The 24230-nt window shown below is 49.2% G+C and overlaps 3 protein-coding genes and 1 non-coding gene across 4 annotated transcripts; all 4 read right to left on the bottom strand.

Moving 5' to 3' along the window:
* Positions 1-1209: 1209 nt before the first annotated feature.
* LOC118990701 (histone H2B type 1-C/E/F/G/I-like) lies at positions 1210-1639 on the bottom strand. Its single transcript, XM_037051437.1, has one exon. The coding sequence runs from the start codon at positions 1622-1624 to the stop codon at positions 1244-1246; it is 381 nt and encodes a 126-aa protein (XP_036907332.1). The 5' UTR covers positions 1625-1639; the 3' UTR covers positions 1210-1243.
* An 880-nt stretch (positions 1640-2519) lies between these two features.
* On the bottom strand, positions 2520-3286 carry LOC118990686 (histone H1.4-like). The gene has a single exon (XM_037051421.1). It carries the CDS (start codon positions 3235-3237, stop codon positions 2581-2583), a length of 657 nt encoding a protein of 218 aa, XP_036907316.1. The 5' UTR covers positions 3238-3286; the 3' UTR covers positions 2520-2580.
* Positions 3287-16425: 13139 nt separating this feature from the next.
* LOC118990682 (ubiquitin carboxyl-terminal hydrolase 28-like) lies at positions 16426-24228 on the bottom strand. The gene has a single exon (XM_037051415.1). The coding sequence runs from the start codon at positions 23203-23205 to the stop codon at positions 20464-20466; it is 2742 nt and encodes a 913-aa protein (XP_036907310.1). The 5' UTR covers positions 23206-24228; the 3' UTR covers positions 16426-20463.
* Positions 19800-20008, bottom strand: LOC118990722 (small nucleolar RNA U3). The gene has a single exon (XR_005067286.1). It is a non-coding gene; the product is annotated as a small nucleolar RNA U3 (small nucleolar RNA).
* Positions 24229-24230: the final 2 nt, after the last annotated feature.

The raw sequence follows: 24230 nt of genomic DNA, 5'->3' as shown, positions 1-24230 counted from the left end.
TGAGAACTGTTTGCCACATTGCTGTTCAGTTCTCAGAAGAGTGAATTCAGCGCTCTAAATACCTTTGTAAAGTACCTATTATGTGCTGGCTTAATTGAACGGCAGAGGAGACTGTTTTGTCCTTCACATTCTCAAAGAAAAGTGTACCAGGGCAGCATATGGGAGTTTCACTGGCTTTGGTCTCTATGGATAGAGGCCAATTGCTAGTTGCTGGGATTCTTAAAAATCTCCCAAAAGGTAATAGGTCCAAGTGATTTTCCAGCTGGTTTCTATCTAACCTTTAAAGCACAAGTAATTTGGACATTAAAGTATTTAAAGCATCACGAGGATGATATGGTTTTAAAATATGTCCACAAATATTTTACCATCCTTACCTGGAAAGGTGGCGCCTTATTCCCCTTCTGAATATGGGACAAATTTAAGAGACTTGCTTCTCATGAATAGAAAGTGTTAAAAGTGAGAGTGTGTGACATTTCTAACTAGGTCACAAAAGCTACTGTGGCCACCCTCTCATTCTAGGCTTTCTCTTTTCGGATGCTAAAAGCAAGGCTGTTTTTGAGAGTCAAGGAGCCCTCCAGACCCTGAGGCCATCTAGCCAACAGGCAACCTCGGAAGGCCTCCCACAGACGAATTCCAGTTCCTCTCCCTGGGCGCCTTACAGACACAGCACAGGCCCCGCCCCCCGCCCCGCCCCGCCCTCGCAGCTGAGCGCCTCAAGCAGAAATTGGACCAATTGCAGAGCAAGTAAACCAGAAGCACCTCTCTGTTTTGGGAAAAATTCGTTTTCAGCACTTGTTTAAGCAATACTATTCTATATAAACAAAAACACTGCAGAGAACCAAGCCGTTACCAGATGGCCTATGCTATCGGTAAACTGTCACCAAATTCAGGATCAATTTGAAGAACTGCACAAGAGAATGAGAGCTGTACAATTGAAAGTCCATTTTCAAATCAAACTGTACTTGTGTGATACGTATTTATGTATAAGTAAATAAATACTTAAGTGGTACTAAATGATTAATGGTCCACCGAGCTTTCCTTGCTCAAAGTTTATAATTTGTGGTAGCTGTAATTATTGCTGGATAACTTGCAAATAGTCCCTAGACTGCTTCCATAAAACAGAGCGGTTTAAATTCAGTTCGAAAAACCTCTGAAGTGACAATGTTACAACTCATCTGTTGAGAGAATGCGTGGCTCTGAAAAGAGCCTTTGGGGTTGGAAGTCAAGCGGCTTCCCCGCGAGTCTACTTGGAGCTGGTGTACTTGGTGACGGCCTTGGTGCCCTCGGACACCGCGTGCTTGGCCAGCTCCCCGGGCAGCAGCAGGCGCACGGCCGTCTGGATCTCCCGGGACGTGATGGTCGAGCGCTTGTTGTAATGCGCCAGGCGCGACGCCTCGCCCGCGATGCGCTCGAAGATGTCGTTGACGAAGGAGTTCATGATGCCCATGGCCTTGGACGAGATGCCCGTGTCCGGGTGCACCTGCTTGAGCACCTTGTACACGTACACCGAGTAGCTCTCCTTGCGGCTGCGCTTGCGCTTCTTGCCGTCCTTCTTCTGCGCCTTGGTCACGGCCTTCTTGGAGCCCTTCTTCGGGGCGGGCGCGGACTTCATGGGCTCAGGCATTGCAACGTTAAACAGCACAACCGTAATGCCAGGTCCTGAAAAAGTAACCTGTGTGCTGCGCCTCGATTATTTATAAATGTGGTATTCAAATAAGGTTAGTAAGAATTCGCTGCTGATTGGATTAATCTTAATGTGTCGTCACAAATGAGAATGGCAAGTAAACTTTTCCCATGTACCGTTTCATTGGCTATTTCGATCCTTTGCTTGCCCAATCACAGGACCTAGACTATGCTGTCAAGAGCTACTGTAGAAGCCTCTATTCATGCCCTGTGCTTTGTACTTCAGAAAGCATATTCAAATTTGTCAATGTACTTCCTTTAGAATTGTGGGGAAACGCAACCTCTGACCGCTAGGATACTTCCACGTATCGAGTCTGGGGTCCCCACCGTGGGCATCTAGTGTCTGAGTTTACATCGTGGGTACTGAAGCTGATGGATAGGCCTGGTTGGGAAGCAAATCACTGGGCTCCCGCAGCAAAACTACCAGAAAATCAGGAACGTGCTGCGCAACAGCCAGCAGTCTTCTATCTCACTTGCTCCATCTAAGTCTTAGTGTTTGAAATAATTGGGCACTGCACTCGTACATTTAATACATAATACGGGTGGAAACAAGACGCTACTCTCGCCAAGTGTCCTTGTATCGCGTGAACGTATCGCATGTGTGGGCCTATTCTAAAGAACGCACGCGGGTGTCACATCAATCACCTACGGACCGCAGACGAGTGGAGTGGAAATGTCCACTTCCTCTAACCCCTCCCTTACACACTTCCGAGAGCCTCAAGACGCCCCTCCCTTCAGGGTAACCACACTTCCCCGGAGGCCCGCCCCTTATGCCTGCGTCTGCGCTTCAGCCACGCCCCCATAGGAAGTGCAACAGCCTTTTTCTGAGATGTGTGGGTGGCTCTGAAAAGAGCCTTTGGGTTGTGTTGAATTTTAACAGTTGGCCAAAGGAACTTTCTACTTCTTCTTGGCCGCCTTCTTTGGCTTGGCTGCCTTGGGCTTAGCAGCCTTTGGTTTAGCCGCCTTGGGTTTCACCGCTTTGGCCTTCGCTGGGCTTTTGGGCGCCTTCTTGGGCTTGGCCGCTTTCGCTTTTTTCGGACTCTTCGCCTTTTTTGGGCCAGCAGCCGCTGCCGGCTTCTTCGCCTTCTTCGGGGTCTTCTTGGCGCTCTTCTTGGGAGTGGCTGACCCCGCGGCCTTCTTGGGTTTCTTAGCTGCGCCAGCAGCCTTCTTGGGCTTGGCCGCGCCCGCCTTCTTGGTCTTGGGCTTAGCCTCGCCAGAGGCCGCCTTCTTGTTGAGCTTGAAGGAGCCCGAGGCGCCGGTGCCCTTGGTCTGCACCAGGGTGCCCTTGCTCACCAGGCTCTTGAGGCCCAGCTTGATGCGGCTGTTGTTCTTGTCCACGTCGTAGCCCGCGGCCGCCAGCGCCTTCTTGAGCGCGGCCAGCGACACGCCGCTGCGCTCCTTGGAGGCGGCCACAGCCTTGGTGATGAGCTCGGACACGGGCGGCCCGGACGCCTTTCGCTTGGCGGCACCGGCAGCCTTACGGGCCTTCTTCTTCACTGGCGCCTTCTCGGCGGGGGCCGGGGCTGCGGGCGCGGCAGGCGCGGTCTCGGACATGCTGCGGGCTGGCGTGGGAAGAGAACTCGAGCCGAAAACGAGACACTGGCCGGGACTCGGCCGCGCCGCTGCGCCCGCGCGCTTATATAGGGCGGAGCTGCGCCGTGATTGGTGCGCTGTCCAGCCCGCCTCGCTGGCAGCCGCAGAGTGTCCTCTCGGATCCCGAGTTGTGTTTGTTACACCTCGAAAAATGCCAAAAATATCAAAATTCCCTACACCGAATTGCCCGGTTTTTCTCTAAAAGTGATCCTCGAAGTCTCAGGCTTCATCCAGGTCCCAAATTATGAGGAAAGCACAAAACTTTATGCCAAAAACTAGCAATATTTCCCGCCGTGCTTGTCAGATTTCAACTCTGAGAAACAAAACTTTCTATTTTCTTCGTAAATTATAAACCGATCTTTAACTGTGGAGTTTTTTGACCTCTCAAATACGATTCTCCAAGTGGTTAGCTTCTTATATGTCCAAAAACCATGCCACTGGAATGAAGATTTTTATTACAAATCTGCACTTAAGTGAAGGAAGTAACACAGGCTCCTCGGAGAGTCCTGCCTATTGAGCCGAGGGCATTTGAGTTCATCAAACTGGATTACTTTAATGCCAAACAAATTAAAGCCCCCGAGGGGTAAAATTTTGGAGCCCCAGGACATCATTCTATACAGACATGGTTTTATTTCTGTTTGGCACCCGGTTTTTAACGAATTCCCTAGCAAAATTCTTTTCCTTTCTGCTCCCAAGGGTTGGGGGCGGGGCTGGGGCTTCTGTTCCTCTGGAGAACTACTCCATGAGTTTAGATACCCTGAGGTCAGGGTATTGGGAAGGAAGGGGAGTCCAAATCATAAAGTGCACAAAAACGGACAAGGCCTGATTTTCGAGTAATCCCCAGATGGCGCTCACAAAGTCACTAGAAGTGGAGGTGACTCTGAAGCGTCCGTCTGCGTTTGTGGGGAGTTCTTCTGGTCCAATCTTCAGGATCAAATTGTAATATATGAGTAAGAATTGAAATTCAAGCATTGGTCATAAGGGGAAGTAAGTGAGAAGTGTGGGTTGTAAGATATCTATTCCCATTGTTAAAGAATCCCAGGCATTATTATTGCTGAATAGCTGATGAATGACTGGTCTGCACACCAGATATGCTTCCATGATGAGGAATATGGCCCTGTGCTTCCCAGACCTCTGTAAAGAAGAATGCAAGTTAGGTGTAGGATTGAATGAGAAGCTCAGATTTCCATCTCAGAAGCAGAGCTTTGAGGGACAATGGAAGTTAAGCCAATGATGAGAGGGCAATGAGGGACAATGAAAAACGTCAGTAAGACAATGACATTTTTCTCCTGAGGTCTTGTTCAGAGAGTTCTTCACTCAACAAAAAGCACCGTTGGCAATGAAAACCCCCCAAACGGAATCATTCCAGCGAAATGGATTGAATGGCCTTGTCTCTCAAAACTGCAAGCCATGTAGTTGAGCAACAAAATACAGTTTTGGACAGTGCTAAAACTGATGTGATCCTACTTTGGGTACGGCTGGCTGGACTGTGGTCTTGGACAACACGTCGAGTGTCAGTTGGGTTGTCCCATAATTTCACACATAACAGACTCTTCGGATGACGTCGCTTTGTGCAGAGGAGGTGCACTTTGAGGAATCCGTCTGCAGTCTTGCTGAGTTCTTCTGGCTCACTGTGATTCCCTAGTTATACTGAAATAAACACAAGAACAGAAATCTCTGACGCCACATCAATGAAGTGTTTTGAAAGCCTTGTTTAAATTAATGCTGAAACTGGAATACGAGCGGCATAAATTTTCAATGTTTTCAGTTTTAACGTGTAAACATTTTCAGGGTAATTAGCTCATGGGAGTGAAAAATGAATATGCCCTGAGGTATATATTAAAATGAAAAGGGAGAGCTAAGGCTCCAAAACACATCGATTGATAACCACCCAACTAGGGAACATTCAAACCAGCAAAAGAGGAACAAGGATCAGAGGGGCATTTATTCCAGAAGAAGGGGTAGCTCATTTTCACTATGAAGATTAGGCATGTGAATGGCTTCATTTGCATAACAAATGGAAGTTTTATCTGAAATGACTCTTTTTACTCCCGTGTATTCCTTACTACTTCTGACTTGGAGGGACTTAAACTGCACATTGTGGCCTGTTTCAACTCACCTGTGGTGGTCTGCTGTGGTACAGAGTGTCTTTCTACAAATAAAAGTCCTGGGCAGACTTAAAGAGGACATTGAGGCCCTGCCACGGGGAAATCAAGTATTCCTTTGATGTTCTTTTATGATGAAATTCCAGGAACATCAAAGAGTTTCACTGTTGCCATCAGCTGGGCCGGCTGTCTGCGCACCACCTACCTTGTGGGAAGGTGCGTGTGTTTGTGAGAGCGTGTGGTTCGAAGCCAAAATTAAATGGAGTGAAGTAGAAGATCTAATTGGCTTTAGTAGGTGAATCAGGAAGTGGATGACATCCCAACTGCCAACTAGGGGGGCTCTCTGAGAAGTTGTAGAAAATGGTGGGATTTTTGAGGAAGAAAGGTGGGGGAAGGGGGCAATTAGCACAAGAAGAGAAAGGATTATCTCTGGAGGAAGGGAAAGGGAGGGATTGGGTCATGCAGATGGTCTCTTCTTTCTAAGGGGAAAGATTACCTTCCCGGTCGGTGCTTGGCTAGAAAATTCTCTACTGGTTGATTAAGTTTATGTTTTTGGGGGACGCTGAAACTGCAGTTAGATTAAGTATTAAATCTAGGTTTGGTATCTTGGGCTCTTTAGCATGAGTGATATCATTTTTGGCCTGTGGTTTTTATTCATTAACAATTTTATATAAAGATTCCGAACGCTTGTTCCAGATGATTCTGAACAAACAACTCTAGTTGGTCTCAGACTCTCAATACTGATCAAGTTCCTCGGGTTCCTCTGGTGTCCACCCGAGTCTGGAAAGCACTGCGTTCTTACTGGAGGTGACCTTGGGTCCAGCGTGTTTCAGGTCATGAGGGTGTTCCTGTGGGTTTCTGGACTTGCCTGCGAGACCTACACAAAGAAGTTGACGCTGGGTGTGATCACGCTTGGGGAGGATGGGGGCAGCGCAGTCCAAGCCTGATGTCCGTGGATGCATACCTGACCCGGTGCTTGAGTGGCTCCTGAAGGACAGGAGAGAAGACCGTCCACAGGTGGTGGACGGGGCCTTGGCTGCCCGCAGACCCCTGCAGCTCCCTAGTACAGCCTCTCTACCTCATACCCCACTTCATCATTCTTAATGAAAATTACCCTTTAATTTATTGCCAGCTGCCTGTGTGCTACCTGCGTTCTCACTGAATCAACTTGAAACCCCCCCCCCCTCCCGCCTGCCCCAGCTTTGGACGGTTTCCTGACTTCACTGAGGATGACATGGGCTCACAGAGGTTAAGGAATTCTTCTAAGAAGGCTGCTGGTCAGGGCTGTGTCCAACCTTCCAGTCCTTATCTACCTGGCCTTGCGGCATGTGCTCTAAAAAAATGCAGGCCTGAACAGTTGTTAAAGGTTATGAAGGCAGGTTAGTGGCAGAAAGCCAGCATAGTGCTCTGTAAGGAGCTAGAATAGAATGTAAAATATGGAGCTCAGTACATGTAGTTTCAGACACTACTCAGCTCACCTGTGTATGTGGGGGGACGCGGGTAGGGTGCGCTTCTAAGATGTAGTCTTCTCTGTGCTGGCTCAATGGCCAGAGAGGGGGGCATTGTCTTCATTCCACTGGCCGTGAGATATCCTCCTGTGTTTGTGTCTTAGAAGCTAAAAACGTTCCGCCCTGGCTGGTGTAGCTCAGTGGATTGAGGACAGGCCTGCAAACCGCACTATCGCGGTTCGATTCCCAGTCAGGGCACATGCCTGGGTTGCAGGCCAGTTCCCAGCAGGGGACTCACAAGAGGCAACCGTACATTGATATTTCTCTCCTTTTCTCCTTCCTTTCCCCTCTAAAGATAAATAAATAAAATCTTTAAAGTAAAATACCACTGACTGTTGTAACCCCCGAAGGAGCCCTGAGTGTATAGCAACTACGCTAAGGAACAGTGTGATTTATAGACAAGTTGAAAGGAAAGGGAGGCTTAGACTTGGCTGCTTTTACTCCAACCTCCTGGGTTCTAAATGCTTGATTCTGGTCTTTGATCTTTGAGTGTCATCATAACTGCTTTACTGGAGGCAGAGTTTGGGGAGGAGGTGTTTTTTGCTAAACCAATGAGCCTCTCTCAGCTTAGAGCATGTGTTATACAAGCACAGACGTGGAGAACTGTGAAGACCACCCCTAGGGTTCTACCTGTCTGTGGGGGCAGATTTCTCCTTTCTGGATTTTTTAAATGGGCATTGTATTTTGACTTTTGGTATAAAGCATTTCTTAGAAGGAAATAATTCACACACACACACATATAGGAATATATATATTCTTTATTCTACATATATGTAGAATTTGCTGTTGTTTTTATTTAATTCAACAATCAAAACCAGTGAGTTGCATAGCCAAAGTTATTCATGGCAACATTGACTAGAACTGTAAAGTGTTGGAAAAAACTTTACTATTCACACGTGGGAGAGTGGTTGGATAAACTAAGATGCACTCGCACAATGGGGTGATGTACACTACAAAAATAGATGGGAAGGATGTCTGTGAACTAAGGAGTGAATTCCAGGATATACAAATATGATTATTGGAAAAGGCCAAGTGGAAAGCAGTGTTCACAGTACGACCCCTTTGTGTAGGGAAACAGAGGAGGTAACAATACATTTTTCTGCTTCTTTGTGCAGAGAGGAAACACTGAAAAACAATCACGACTGGTTATCTGTGAGGTGTGGGTTAGAAATGGTGGAAAAGGGGAGGAAGGGGGACAAAGCAGCAGAACTGAGGAGGCAGGCGTGGCTCTGAGTCTTCCTGTGGGATTCTCACTGTTACAACTGTACTAACATTTCTAAATGGACGAGCAAAATAAAGGAACCGCTGACAGACAGAGAGGTTGGGGAGCCCCAAATGGAATACGAGCACCAACCAATGAACCAAACTGTTTTCAATGAACAACATACACGCTGGCTGGTGTGGCTCAGTGGATTGAGCGTCAGACTGTGAACTGAAAGGTCACCGATTTGATTCCGGGCCGGAAAACATGCCTGGGGGTGGGCCAGGTCCACAGTCGGGGGCATGACGTGCAAGAGGCAACCAGTTGAAGTTTCTCTCCTACACCGATGTTTCTCTCCCTCTTTCTCTCTCCCCTCTCTCTACAAATGAATAAATACAATTTCAAAAATTAACATAATATCAGTGAGGTGATTGAGAAAGATGAAAATTAACTCAAGTAGCTGGAAAACAGTAGCATGATGGCCTGCTGTCTGCCTAAAGAGAAAAGTAACTATGTAGAAAGCCAGTAATCTAATACAAGTAGTTCTCTAGGGGATGCGGGTTCACAACTCGGAAACTACTTATGTGAGTGCTCGAACTGAACAAAGAAGAAAGCACGTTGTCAGCAATGAGACCCAGAATCCCATGGGTGGATACAAGAAAGACTTGGCTGAAATGAACCTTGTGGGGCTGGGTTAGAATCATGAATATTAACAGAAACTTACATTTCAAAATGCATGTAGTTACACAGTCCTAGACACAGACGTGTGAGTAGCGTGGGCTGATATACACACAGATTTCCTTACTCAGTCTTCTGAGAGGACCTATCAGCAGTGAAACCCTAGATGAAAGCATCTGGCTCACCGTGTTGGGTTCCGGAGCATCAGCCTCCGCTAAGAACAGTCAGGGCTCCTTGGAGAAGCAGCTCATTTCAAGGCTGAAGCTTGGGAGAAGCAGAAGCACCCGGAACTTCTTGTGTTGCTAGAGAACAAGGAGATGGTTTTAAAAAGATGGAAGCTTGTTGAGAAAACATGCAAGCCAGACTTCCAGGAGCCGCTAATGGCTGAAACTGGTTATCCTTTGAGCAACAAATAGAAACTGATAATGTTGCATTTTAACTCATAGAATAAAATATAAATCCGTAAGTAAATACATACTTAGTGAGAAGGGACAACTCGAGGCAGATAAAATCCACAGATGGATGCTGAAATCATTGGGAGGAAGTTGAAGGAGAAGGAGGCTTTGCACCGTCTCAAAGAATCCTCCCCGAGCCCAAATGCAGAGAGAAAGGGAAGGCATTTCTGTGCCTGCCTTCTGCTCTTTACCTGGACTCTCACTGAAATGATTTCCTGCTGTTTCTTAAAGACCAACGTACCCCAGAGCACAATATGGGACCGCATTAACCACTAACCACCTCACACCCAACAAAATCTCCAAGGGAGCAGTTCTTAGCAGCCCCAGCTGCGCGGGTGCCATTGTGTGGTAAGACAGTGAAGTTGACACAGAACAGCGGGCATCCGTCGAGGGTCCCCTGTGTGGTGGGTGCTCTTTGAGGTCTTCCCAGTAACGCTGTGGGCCTGACCCCCCGTGTCGAATGCACCCAGCCACGTCCATTCCACTAGATGTATGTTCTGGCCAAGGGACCTAAGCTCTCCGTGCTCTGGTCTCCTAATCGTCCAAGTCAGACGTTTCTTAGGAAGATTAAATACAATAAGTCAGTGTCAGCCACACGGAGCACATGATAATGTAGCTAGCGAAACCAGGCGGGAACTGCATTCCGCACATTCCGACTGTAGCTCGGGTAGCGTTTGGGCGACAGGGACTGCGATCCGGGTTCCAGGCCCCAGCTGAAACCCCAGGGGTGCGGTTCCCGAGCGGGGAGCCCACGCACCGCCCCACGGCCTGCACGGCGGTCGGGGTCCCCATGCATCAGCCCTGACCACCGACTGCGAAAACAAGAAAAATACTCTTCTAAAAATACTCTCCTGGAACGCAGCCGGCGCTAAGCGGAGAGGAAAGAGTAGGGGTGGGAAAAGAATGGACATTCCAGGACCTGGGCATTGGGCGGGCGGGGAGGTGGAAAGCTGCATGCAGCCCGGGCTGGCGCGACTCAGTTGATTGACACGTCACCCGGTAAAGCGAAGGGTCCCGCGTTCAAGTCTCGGTCAGGGGGACAGGCCCTGTTTGTGGGTTCAGTCCCTGGCCTGCCCCTGCGGGAGGAACCGGTTATGTGTCTTTCTTTTCTCCGTCTCTGTCTTTCAAATTTCTCCCTCTTCCTCTTTTGCTCTCTCTCTCTCTCTGAACTTAATAATAATGAAAATGTTAATAACAGGAAAAGTGCAGAAAGACCCGTGGTATTTCTCAGCTTGCTTAGGGCCACGATCAGCAAGCGCGACCCCAGCCCCGACCTGGAGGCCGACACCCACTCTGCACCGACGCCGCTTCGAGAGGTCACCGAACTCCTGCTGACCGGCCTTCCCGCTGCGGCTCCCATCTGTCTGGAGGCCGGAGCTCTGGGGCAAGGGTGGCCGGTCAGCAGAACCTGTTCCGCAGCCCGCAGAGCCCGAGGCCGGTCTGGGGCCCGGGGGAGGGCGCCCGGGCTGAAGGCCTGCTCTCCAGAGGGGTCGGACCGGCGTCACGCAGTCTGTCCCCCTTTTTTAAGAGAGCACGAGAGCAGACTTGAGTAGGGAGAAACATTTTCAGCGTGGGTGCAGCTCTGAGCACCAACCTCTCGGCACCTGGGGATGGCGGCTGGTCTGCCCACAGGGAGAGAGGCCGCGCTGTTCCCGGCCCACTGCCTGGCAACCCAGAGCAGTGCCCGCGAGTCCCGGGTCAGGCAGCCTTGCTGAGGTCCTCCCAAGGCCTCTGCTCCAGGTCTTTCCAGCCCCGCTGTGCTGACCGTCCGTACTCCCAGCAAAACCCCCACCCGGACAGCGGCTCTCTGCCCTGGGAGGGGTGGCTCAGGGCCAGGGCAGGTGACATGGTGCAGAGGTGCGAAGACGTGGGACCTGGACGTGGGGCCAGCTGCTTGGAGAGTGTTCTAGAATCTGGAAAACAGCTATGAACCCAGAGCAGATGGGAAACAATACAGAAATATCTATTGTGGGTACAGGCAAGAGTGGGGTGGGAATCAGCCCAGAAGCATGAGGGTCGCTGGGAGTTGAGAGAGGACCTTTCTAGGTGGGAAAAAAATCGCAATAGTGTGATCCAACTGTGTCTGCAGGAGAGAGATGGAGACAGGGAGACAGACACACGGGGACACAGACAGAGGTGGGGGAGAGAGACATGGAGACAGAGAGACAGACACAGGGAGACAGACAAACAGGGGAGAGAGAGCGATGGAGACAAAGAGACAGACAGATGGGGGGAGACAGAGAGACAGAGACAGGGAGACAAACACACAGGGAGACAGACAGACAGACAGATGGAGGGGAAAGAAAGAGACATGAAGACAGAGAGACAGAAGCACAAGGAGACAGGTGGAGGGAGAGAGAGAGATGGAGACAGAGATAGACACACAGGGAGACAGACAGATGGGGGAGACAGACAGATGGGGGAGAAAGTGAAAGATGGAGACAGGCAGATACAGAGGGAGACAGATACACAAACAGGAAGAGATGGAGACAGACAGACAGACTGAAGGAGACAGAGACCCAGACACTTGCACACACGGAGATAAGAGTCCCCCTGCATGGCAGAGCAGTGTGTAAAGCAGGGGTGCAGGGGTAACCGTAGGACCCCGGGCTCTCCAGGAAAAAGAAGTTCTACCCTGCAGTACTGAGATGCCCGTGGTGCTCGTATCGCCATTCCTGCCGAGTTCAGGCGTCCAGGGTTATACTAACTCGGAGTGGAAAGGAGTGGAGGGTTCAAAGTGACATGTCGAGTTTCCACTGGAGGCCCGGGGACTCCAAGGATAGCCTTAGAATGCAAGGCATGAACACGTACGAGCCCAGATTTCTCCTGCCACAGCGTGTAAGGCCAACTGACTTGGGGCCCCAGTGCCCCTCCACAAGGGGAGGGGGCCGAGCGTCAGGCCTTAGACACTTCCTTGCCCACCCTTCACTTAGTTTCCTCCCATGGCAGCCGACGTTCCTCAGGCCGCTCTTAGCCTCAGTTCTCTTCTCTCCGCCAAGCTTGCTCAATTACCCAGCAGGGCTGACTCTCCATACCCAGGGCGTCACACTGACCAAAAACCAGAGTGGGCAGAGTGCGAAGCACCCTGTCTTTGGTGGGGGGGGGGGGGTCCATGCCCTTGGAAAGGAGGCCCATCTGAGTTTGAAACACACCTACTCTACGGGGCTGTTTCTTCTGCACCTGGAGACCTGGTGGGAGGTGAGTGGGTGCTTCTGCTGCCGTCTCAACGCCGCGTCTGCCACCGGGGCCGGCCGACCCAGGCGCAGGGGGCGCTCTGGTTTAGCAAAACCCGTTACTTCCATCTCAGTGAGTGAAGCCCACATCCGTGTGAAATTCTGCCTCCCTCTCCCACTTTCCCACGTTTGCAGATACATACGTTGATAGAGAAATAGGTGGATAGATTTGCGTCTATGTCGTTTTACGTGCTCTCGCACTTATTTACGTGCGTTAGGTTTTACAAGGAACAGTGCTTTCTCATGCGTCATCTCATGTGATTGGCTTTTTAAAACTCTGAGAGGTGCTATTTCATTCCGCAGATACAAAGCCTGATTTTCAGGGGTGACGGGTGGCTCCCCGCCGCACCCCACCCCCAAGTCAGTGCTGCTGGTAGAAAAGCTGGCGCCCAACCCCGAGCACTTTGGTTCCAGATTCCACGTTGGTCCAGCACGCCAGGCTTGGCCCTGCTGTGAGGACGTGTGTGTGCGCACAAACTGCTTTTTATAGACTTAAGACTACGCTGGGTGTCTGTCTCCTCCTTACAGCCCAGACTTACGAATTCATCAGGCACTTCTTGGGGTTCCAGTGTATACCTGCCAATGCTGGGCATCACGCTGAGGGCCCACTCTGTGACGGTGGACCAGATGCCCAGCCCCCAACACAGACTTCACAGAGCAGCATTTCTAACATCCACCCTTGACTGCAGGGGAGAGCTGAAGGGGCAGGAGCAGGTGGGTGGGGAGGGTGGGCTTTCCAGCTCCCCTCCGTGAGGAGGGCAGAAGAGCCCACCCACCAGGCAGGTGCCCTGAGCGGTTAGTTCACACGACAAACCACCTCTGCCGCCTTCCCTTTCTTCATGACAGACTGGTGCGGAAACTCGCCCGTTTCACTGGTGCTGCTCTTCAGACTGCTGGAGAAGTCCTAACCCGTGGTCCTTTTGCATCCTGTGAAAGCACTACCAGCATTGTAAAGAAAACGGAGGTTTGAGATTACTAACCTGGCTAAAACCATTGAGTTTTTATGGGGAAAATCTTGAGTTCAACCTCAAAGCGACTGGAATTTTGGTCCAATTTCCACCACCCTAGCAGAATACTGTTGTGGACTGCTTGCCTGGTTCTAGGAATTGTAACTCTCTACCCCCTGTGGCTAAGGAGGAGCGAGCGAGGACCCCTGGAATGCGAGCCGCAGGAGACAAAGCTTGTCTCTGATAGCAAATGCTGCCTCAGTTTCCTCCCTGCCCCCAAAGCATGATCAGTCGGATGGGTAAGATCCCTCAGAGGAGGGGCAACCTAGGCCAGACATGACCACCTGGGAGGCCATCATGGAAGGACTTGGGGGCTGCAATGAAAAGCAATGGACTCTCGCCCCCTGCTTTGACAAAGCCAGAGTCCGCATGACCTCTGGGAGAAGTGCTTCCTGGCTCTAATCCCCTTAAGCCTGAATACCTGATGGGGAGGGGGCCAGCTCCTTGCCTTGCTAGAGTGTGTCCTGGGGACAAATCTGGCATCACAAAGACTTCCTGATAAACCTGAAATCTGCTCTGCTAAGAGTGCTTTCATTCATATGTTAAGGGTTCGAGCAGGAAACCCTAAAACTCTGTTCCTGACAGACTCTGACTGACTCAGACTAAGCCCTCAGATTTCTTTGAAATGTTATCTACTGTTTGATCCTTGCCACCCTGTATTCCTGTGTATTATAACCCAATAAAAGCCCCTGGAGGAAGGGGCTCAAGGCCTTTTTCCCCCTGAGAAACTGGCCACTGCTCAAGGCCTTTTTTACTCTGGGAAACTGGCCACCTCTCCTCCCCAAGCAGATCACATCATGTCTCAGTCACGTTTACTCCCATCTGTGGCACACGGGGGGAATTTCAAGGAAAGTTGCCCTCACAGAATATGACAATTTTTAATTTCCTGTAGATCGGGGCTCATCGTCCCAGAATTGCCACAGGTGCTGAGCAATGGGGGACAGACCACAAGGACTGTGATGCACCCACACAGCGCAGCAGCACAGGATGGGGGCAGCGAGCTCCCTGTACTCCCAGCTGGAAAGTTCTCCACGATCTATGGATGGGGGCAAGTGTGGAACAGAGTAAATCGTCTTTTTATGTCTTAAAAATAAAGGGTGGGGACGAAGGATAAGCATCCATTCATTCTTACATCTGTGTGAATTAGCAATGGGCAGCTATACATGCTAAAAACGACCCAGGGAACAGTGGAATCGTCCAGTGGAAGTAGATTCTCAATATATATCATGCTATTATGACTTGAGATCTCTGAATGTATTATTCTAAAAATTAGACTGTTGTATTAAAGAGCTCTCCCTCAAAAGTATTGTCTGCCCCTTTTCCTCTCCTTATCCCCAAGGCACACAGGCACTCACAAAAAAAAAAAAAAAAAAAAAAAAAAAAAAAAAAAAAAAAAAAAAACACTAACCAAGATTGTTTTCCATAGGAAAAACTTTGCAGGTGCAGCATCAGTCAGTGAAGTCAGAACAAGGTCATCCATCCATGTACATCCGAGAACTGAGTTTCACAGATACTCCAGAACCAGGCACTTCTGCCGTGAGCAGCTTTGGGAGCCTACGCGGTCAGATGAAACCAGAGAAACTGTGCTGGAGAACTTCTAAGGTTTTCTGAGCACAAGCAGAAAACATATGGACCTGTTTTCTCAATTTTGACATAAAAACTCTGGGTAGTGAGAGGATCCAGGCTCCTGGGAAGATTCTCTGATTTTCCTTTTCAGATGCTACCAACAGAACTTTCTCTGATGATAGAAATGCTGTACCTTGCCCTGGCTGGAGTAGCTCAGTGGCTTGAGCGTGGGCCTGCGAACCACACGATCGCGGTTCGATTCCCAGTCAGGGCACATGCCTGGGTTGCAGGCCAGTTCCCGGCAGGGGACGCACCAGAGGCAACCATACATTAATATTTCTCTCCTTCTCTCCTTCCCCTCTATAAGTAAATAAATAAAATCTTAAAAAATAAATAAAATAAAATGGTGAATTAAAAAAGAAATGCTGTACCTTTGTTGTCCAATACAGTTGCCACCAACCACCTGAGATGTGGTTATGTGACTTCCCAGATTTTTAATTATTTGAGATTTAAAATGTCAGGTGTGGGGAGTGGTTCCTGTATGGGACAGAGCAGACCTAGAGCCAAACAGTTATGAACCTCCCTCCCAATTCAGCAACTAGAACTTGACTGAGTGGCTAGAACCGTGCATACCCCAGGAGCAAACTCACAAGCCCTTGCAGCTCAGTGATTACTCCACTTCTGTGTAAAAATAAATGTTGAGAATGAACTGGTTCTGAGTATTCATTCCCTGCTCTTCCTAAAGATCTGTTTTATGGGGAGGATGTGAGGGTATACAGGTGAGTTTGCACCCCGCAGAGGAGTGTCCACGGGCCAATCCTAGCATTTGACTGCAAAGCCAACGAGATGCCCTTATGCACAGAGCTGACCCTCAGTGGGTGAAACAGCACTGACTTTTGTCACACGCACAAGCAGTGTGACCCCTTTCTTTCAGTGATTCAAAGAAGACATGCAGTAACCACAGACTCACTAGCAAATTAAAGAGGATTCTTTTCATGCCCATCAGCCAGCAGAGACCAGAACCTTAGGACCAAGTGCTGCCTGAGGGTGACCATGTGGCATTAAGTCTGGAAAAGGAGTGTGGACTGCAGGTGGGATGTACTTCCAAATCCCACCGATTCCCGTACCAGTGGTCAGTGGGCAAGTTTTATGTAGGAATCCCAATAACCACAAGCTGGGGTCTGAAAAGGCCAGGAGCTGGGCGCCAGGCTAGGTGCTAGGATGTTGCTGTGGATAGAGAGACCAGGTACCTGTGTCATGGAATAACAAACAGAGGAAAACAAAAAGTCTGGTAGTGAGACGGCAGACTGTTAGTTTAAGGAATGTAAGCAGGATGAGATTTTGGTATTCTGTGCTTGACGTTACAAACTGAATACATGCACACTTTAACCTTTTATACACAGATGTTTATAATGGTTAGCAATCTCCTATAACCTCACCTAGAAGGGCTTTTATTTCTAGATGGTAGACACCCTCTCTCCCAATGTACCTATTTTTTAATTGAGTTTTTTTTTTATCTAACACTACCTCATTGGATAAAAGGCTGTTAATAAATGGCATAAATATTACCAGAACAATTTCTCCAAAGTTTACGACAGTGGCCGTTGCTCCTCATTCTCAGCTGTCCTGGGGATTACTGGACTCAGTGGTGAGAAATGGTATCACTCACGTGCACAACAAACCACTACCAAGGTGAGCAGTTGTTTTCTCTGTTCTCCTGCCACTGCCTGGTGTCCCTGAGTGAGGAGCACTGTAGAGGTTTGAATTCCAACTGGCAGACGAGCCACCTACAGTGGAGTCTGAGGCCTGCTTTGCACCCCCGCTCTTCTCAGAAACTTCCTGAACTGTAATTGTAGACATCATTAATCCTGAGAAATGCTGGTTTTTCTCCTTTCACCCGAACTACTGTAACCAAACAACCAGTGGAGGGTCCTACCATTTGCCAACCACAGGCAAAAACTCTGGAGACAGAGTTTATCGGAAAGAAAAGGGATTTTATTTAAGGTACACACAGCATAAGATAATAGTGGGTTTACGCCTCAAAGCCCCTTTCCTCTGCAACATCCCAGCCCAAAGAAACACCTGCCACCTTCTGCCCGCTCAGTTCGCATTTGCCCAGGACTTCTTCCACCGGGGGGCACTGTTCTGTGGGAAATGCAGGCCGCTTAGCTGGTTTCCAGTTGGTCTGGTCTCGGGCCTCCATCGGAGTCTGGATCCGGGGGTCCCACTCCTGGAGCACTGTCCTGTCCCCCCAGTGCTGTGCTCTGTGCGCAGCCAGGCAGGACCCCTATGGCACAGCTCTGGTGGGCCATGCTGCTACAGTGTTAGTGTGGGGGAAGGGCATGGGGGGGAGGGAATGTGGGGGAAGGGCATGGGGCTTGTCACCTGCCCATGCCACTCCCGGGAACAGCATCCACCAGTGTGTGAAGACCCGTCTCGCACACTGGTGTGGTGGGTCCCGGCCCTTCCCACACTGGAATGGTCAGAGCAGCCGTGATGGTGGGACCTGCTGCTGACCGACCCTCCCTCCCCAAGACCACCACACAGGCAGCTGCTGAAGCTCCTTGTGTGGGGGAGGGGTGTGGGGAACGCCCTTATATCACACAGTCCCCCCCGAGGGACCCTGAGCACCTGGTGGCTGACCTGCCAACCAGGGTTGGGGAGAGCAAAGCTCATTTTCTGCATGCTCTGCATTTAAAGACAACCCCCTTAATACCCTACACAAATTAAGTATATGGGACAGTGTGGCCCTTCCATTCAACCATTACCCTAGCTGTAAGTGTTAGTCCTGCATGCTTTTCTGCTGAGTCGCACATACCTGTTTTGGTTGCTGGGGTAACATACACACGCACACTCCTCAGTGCTTCTCAACCCCTCCCCCATTGTACAGGGGAGGGGGTCCTGTTACAATCTCCCCCCAATTGTCTGGACACTTGTACTCTCATAAGGGGAAATGGACGAAGGTCTCATTCTTCTGTAACTACTTCCTGCTTGTCAAGGCCGTAGTCCTACCTACCCCTCGGTCCAGAGATCCCTAGCAAAAGGGGGACTGGACTGGAAGGAAGACTTTATACGGTGGAGAAAATCTTGCGAAGTCCAGGTCAGATGGTCACCCCTGGAAAACAGTGTGCGTGATGTCCGAAGGATGGCATTTCGGAACAAGTTGGCAACCTTGCTGCATTTTGGAGGCAACAAATTAGGCAAGAGAGTTAGAAGGCACAATCTGAACCATAACAACTAAATGGCAAAGGCAGAGAATAATTCTACAGCATCCCCGGTTAACAGTGGCTTCCTTGGAGGAAGGTGTTCAAGGAAGTGTCACACCTGCCTGAAGCCCTACTGCACAGCAGACTCAAATTAGGCAGAGAGGAATAGCCTAATACTTCCGAAGCCTTTCTTTCTACTCAAACTACGAAGGCAAAAAAGGAAACCAGTTTCAAAATAAAGCCGACAGGCCACCCTATGCTTCACTAACTCAACCATCTAGTCCAGTCAAATCACTGAGTCTCAGGAGGTGCTGATGCAGACAAGCTTCTGAAGTGAGGCTTTTCCTCCCAGACTTTTAAGGCAGCTGCTCTGAAGCCTGATGTTCATGACTGAACATTGTGATTTTCCTTTACACCCAATTCCTCCCCCTAAGATCACCCTCCTTGTCATAAAAAAGACTGCCAGTTTTTCAATTTTGCATCATTGTTTGCATGAAAACAACAAGAGCAGCACTTGGTCACACAGACGGTTCAAATCCGCTTTGCTGGAACTCACGGGAAGAACCTTTCGATCGACCCTTAGCTCTCCAGAGCCCAGGAGGGAAGCCCCACGCTTGCCATGCAGCTTAGCCTGAAGTGCCTGTCTGCATTCCTCAGTTCTTGAAGTTCCCAACGTGTCTTACGGTTCCTCCTTGCCGTCCTTCAGGAAAGCAACCTTCGTTCCTTCCCTGGAAAGACTGCCACGAACCACACCACAAAACACGGTACCAGGCTGTTTCTTCAGTGGGCTTTCCTTAGCTTTGAAAGTCAATCTCAGTTCTTCAAGGCTTTCTGGTAACAACCAGAGCCAGGCATACCTTCTTCAGGCATAAGATTCCAGTCAAAGTCTTGGTTATTAAAACCATAATTTGAAACTGGTCTTATTGGTTTCATGCAAAACAAGCTTTATCTCATTATTCATTAAGAAAGCCAAAATCTGGAGGGATCAGGTAGGGAGAGAAATACAAAGAAAAAAGGAAAATCCTTGTCTTTCCAATAACCACTGAAGTTGCATTTCCATGTGTCACGCTTCCACTACTTCTAATCTAATGTAAAAAGCTTAATGCTTAGGAACCTCAATTTCTTTTAAAAACACAAAATCTAAAGCAAAAATAAAGTTTCAAAATAAAAAAGTGGGGTGGGGGGAGAGACTAGAACCAGCCTCAGAATCTTGTCTCACACCATCAGTTACAAACACAATAACTGAGAGGTCCAAATGGCACAAAGCCACTGTGGCAGACGTTTTCTCGCCCGCTAGTGCGTCCACTGGTCTCCTGGCAGTGGTGAGGTGACCTCTCACCTCAGCTGGACTCTTAACTGGCACCGATGGCAGAGACAGAGGATCCCCGATGCACAGAAAACAGCAAAATTCCCCAAGCCCCCAAAACATCAGAAAGAAACAAAACAAACCCTAAAGCAAAGAGTAACTGAGGCTAATCACTAAGGTTTCTCTCCTTTAAAAAAGGCTCATAGCTTTCCATGGTCTTATGCAACCCTCACAAACTTTTTGTTGTTGTTGTTGTGTACCACGCAAGATGGTGTTCTCTCCCTCTTACTCCCTCAAAAGGGAAAGAAGAAGGACCACCAGTGGCAGTTACTGAAGCAACACCAAGAACCGGCTTCACATGCAGTAGAGAACACTCCATCTCCTCCTCATGGTTTTGGGGGTTCCACACGTTCAGAGAAACTTCTCTGGCAACAAACTGTAGAAATGGTCCCTGAAATGACAGTCTTTATAAACTCTTTGATCTTTCTATATACATGACTATATAAGTGCCTTCTGCAACCTTCATAAACTTTACTCACTTAGAAATAACCCTAACTCACTTTTAATACCTGTCCTTTTAAGTGATGGAAAGGACCACATTCATACTCTGTATCAGGAGCTCAAAGTCCCCAAAAGTGCAAACACATTCTCTTACACAGACTTAACTTTTCCTTTTTTTTTTTTTTGGCCACACTAACACTTAAATTTGTTTACTATTTAAAAATAATACAGGAACAACCAATAAAATGTGAGACAACATGCTTCCATTTCCCAAGTTCAAGCAAGGAAATGGATGGGTTAGAAGTGCTACTAAGGGACTAATGTAAATACATTAATACATAAAAACCAACACATAAAAACTTAGGGCATCTCCATTATTTTAACTTTTTGACACAGAGGCCCTTTGGTCTCTCATTCCTTGCTAATATAGCCTGGAGTATTTCTCATGGAGTGCCTCATTCCAGACTGTTCCCACACCACTCTTCCCATACGCACATGTCGGGTTTGCAGTGGCCTGGGAAATCTGCTCCTTGACCATCACGCCATGCTGAGATGACAAGCTGTGAACCCCGGAAGGGGCTCCTGAAGGCTTTTGTGATGTAGGAGAATCCAGTGGTGCTGGAGAGGCAGAGAGCTCCATTTGAGAAATCTTCCTAGACTGTTCTTCTTCCCACTCCTCTATTTCCTGTTCAAATTTCCAGTTATCTTCCCGAATGTAATGCTTGAGTTCATCAGATAAGGCTTCTAATTCTCCTAGCATCTGCTCTGATTCACTTGGGGTTGCATCTGCATTGAAGTCGGGTGGCTGGTCCTTAATGTACATCAGACAGTAAGCACTGGCATTTCTCGAGCCTCCGTAGGAATCACGTTCTAGTTCTTCCCAGGAAGACTCAGTAACAGAGATGTCATTGTACTTGAGCCAGACCTGTCTGGGCTGATTATAGATATAGACCCAATAGTGTCCAGCATCTGCTTGTCCCTCATGAACAAGAACTGCATGCAAGCGATACGGCACCTGACTAAGCAGAGGGTCACAGTACATCTGCTGAATAGCCCGGGTAGTGCTTGTAATAACATTCTTTAAATCCTGTACATCTTGCTCAGTCTCACTGCTCCGTTTCTGAAGATAGGTCTTTAAGTTGATCTCGTCTGTGACGACTGTTTGAAGATCTGGTTGGGCAGGCATTTCCCCAGAAGACTGGGAAGATGGAAAGGGCTCGTTCTTTGTGGTAGACGTGCAAAGACGATCTTCAGAAAAGATACTTGCAATACTCGGAGAAGACCTTCCTTCACCTGTCACTAAAGAGAGTGGTACTGTCACTCTGCTGTCACTTTGAGATGTCACGTCCAGGAGTGGGGACTGAGCAGGGTCCAAGTCGTACTTCACATGTTTTTCCATTTTTTGCTGTAGGAGAACTATTTCCTCCTTCAACCTCCGAACACACTGTCTCTTGCTTTGAACAAGATCTTTATTTCTGTGCATGTACTTGTCCATATAAATAACCTGAGGAAATTCCAGCTTATTGTGAATTTTTTCGGGCTGACCAAGGGACTGATTGAACTCGAATCTTGAGAGTTCGAAACTCAACACAGGAGGCAGTTTTGTGAACCAATACTCCTGTCCATTCTCTACTGACTGGTTGGAAAGAAGCAGCTCAATGTCACCTTCTACCATAGCCCCATCCAAACACTCCTGTAAGTTGCAATAACCATTTACTTGAAGGGGATACAGGCCAAAGGTCTCAGTGTTAGTAAACAGCTTTCCTTCACGCACCCCTTCAGTGAGGACAGTGCCGTAGAATAACCGCACCATTGGGTTTTCCAGGTTGCTGTCAGCAACAACCGTCAGCTGGAACGCATCCTCTAGCCAGTCCAGGAGCTTGTGTGTAAATTCACTGACATCTTGCTGCTCCTCCTCCTCCACTGACTGGAATGCTCCCTTTAAGAGGTTCAAGGCTGATGAAGGGTCAACAAATTTGCGATTCGATCCCATCATCAGAGCAAACAAACGCTGAAGCTCTTGCATAAACATCACATTCCTCTTCTCTCTCTCATCTGTACAATTTTCCAGTGCATTCTGTGGCACGGTGGAACTGAGGACGACTCTTCGGAATTCAGGCAGCTGAAAGAGAGACTGGATAACAGCACTAAACCAACAGGTATTGCCAACATTTTTCAGTCCAACTGGCCAACCATCAACTCGCTTCCAATCACTGGGATTGCGGTTTTCTCCCCAAACATCAAAGTGTCTTTTTTTAGAGTGTTTCATTTCTACAGACACAGTGTCGTGCCTTCTAAGAGTCTTTCTCCCAGTGTGACATTTGGGGGAATTCAGCAGACTCAAAGCAACGGCAGCGTCAAGTTCATCTTTGCTTTTACGAGCCAGGCCTAATACTCTGGCAAATGCCTTTTTGTTGGCAGCACTCCCCGTCTCTTCGGGTGGTTCTGTACCAACAGTGTCTGGATCAGGCTCCTTCACTCTGCCACTGGTAAGAGTGCCTGCCAGCGGCACGTCACCATTCCTGGCCTTCAAACCTTCACCAAGGAGAGGAGGAGCCCGAAGGTCCTGGTCTTCACGCTGCTGATCCACCTCCATTTGGCAGCTGGAGTCATGGTCGGCTGCTGCTCCCGCCATGTCGTCTTCCTGGAGCTCTGCCACTGTCGTGGAGAGGCGCCAGCCCAGCCTCACAGGACACCAGGGAAGAGGTCTTCCTCCTACGGATCTTCTTTCTTCTGGGTTCCGGACACTGAAACTTTCCTTTGCCTTATGATCAGAGAGGAGTTTGGAGGCCTCTTCCTTCCTCTGCAACAGCAAACGGTCCCCTGCTCTTGATGAAACCTTATTATGCAATGAAATAAATGCCCTAACATAAGGGATCTCGTCCCATTTGCCTAACTTTTGGCAATATAGGTTCAACTGCATAATGGTACAGTAATTTAAGGAACCATTTGCGGGCCATTTTTCCCCACAGTCTAAAACGTACATAGGCCATACATCATTGCAATAAAAAATCAATTCACCTAAAATCTGGCCCAGTGGGCTTCCTCCAAATCTTGAAATATGACAGTTCTTGACGGCCCTGAAGTACAGGCCCACAAGTACGAACGCAATAATGCCCCAGGCAAACTGAGAACATATAAACACAACTAGCATGGGCTCCATTATTCTAAATTAGCGCACAGAAACAACTGACCTCACAGTGAGCCGCAAGCAATGGCCTCCCCAAAACTCGGCCAATTATCACCCCACCCCAGGCCCTGGTGCAGGGCCCTAAAATCTCAAATGGTGCTTCCTCCTTCCCAAACCCTTTGCCTTTCCACCTGCTGGGGATCAACCTGCTTATGAGAGTCTAGAGCACCCCATCGGGCATCATTACTACAACCGAACCACCCGCGGAGTCCTACCGCTCACTGGTCACAGGCAAAACTCTGAAGACAGGTTTCTTCGAAGTCTGTGTGCAGGTGTACTACTCGCTGCGCACGCGCTGTCCTCTTCTTTCAGGTGTTGCTTACAGGTGCCTCTGCACCGCTGGAGAAGCAGGATCCAAGCAGATCCAACCTCTGGTCGTCAGCACTGTCAAAGGTGCTATGGCTTCCTTATGACGGGTGGCCGCGGGGCTCATCGCTGGCCACACGGCTTCCGAAATTGGCACCGACTGGACCGCAAAGCCCGGACCCGCAGGTTGGTGTGGTGGGTCTGAGGTCCTGCCTGGCCTGGAGCTGGTAGAGCGGCAGCGGGAACCGTGGCTGATGGAACCCCGCTGGAGAACCGCGTAGGTAGCTTTGCGTGCCAGGGACAAGCCTGGGGCTTACCCATGGGAGTGCTTGGGGTCAGCAGTGGGGGCCGTTCCGGGACCACACTGACCCCAGAAGGCCCGCCTTCTCAGGAACGTAAGTTCTCAGAGCGCAATAACTAGAGCGCACTAACCAGCCAGGAGTCAGGAGCACAAATCGCAGAGCGTCTCCTTGCTCTCCTTTTTAAAATGGCCCCCATAATTCCCCACGGCGGAAGAAGATGGGAGGGCATGTCCCTCCCGTCCAATGACCTACCTGTCCGCAAGCGTACAGGTTTCTGCTGAGTCACGTGTGCGTATTTCCGGATACAGGCCTGCATGCGTAATTCTTGGCACTTCTCCGGCCTTCCCCCTTTTCGTGGGAGTGGGAGTGAGTGCGGGTGCAAGGCGGGAC

Source organism: Sturnira hondurensis, unplaced genomic scaffold (assembly GCF_014824575.4).
Source record: "Sturnira hondurensis isolate 20B ecotype Veracruz unplaced genomic scaffold, ASM1482457v3 Scaffold0007217, whole genome shotgun sequence".
NCBI lineage: Eukaryota > Metazoa > Chordata > Mammalia > Chiroptera > Phyllostomidae > Sturnira > Sturnira hondurensis.
This window is presented reverse-complemented; position numbering and strand designations above follow the sequence as displayed.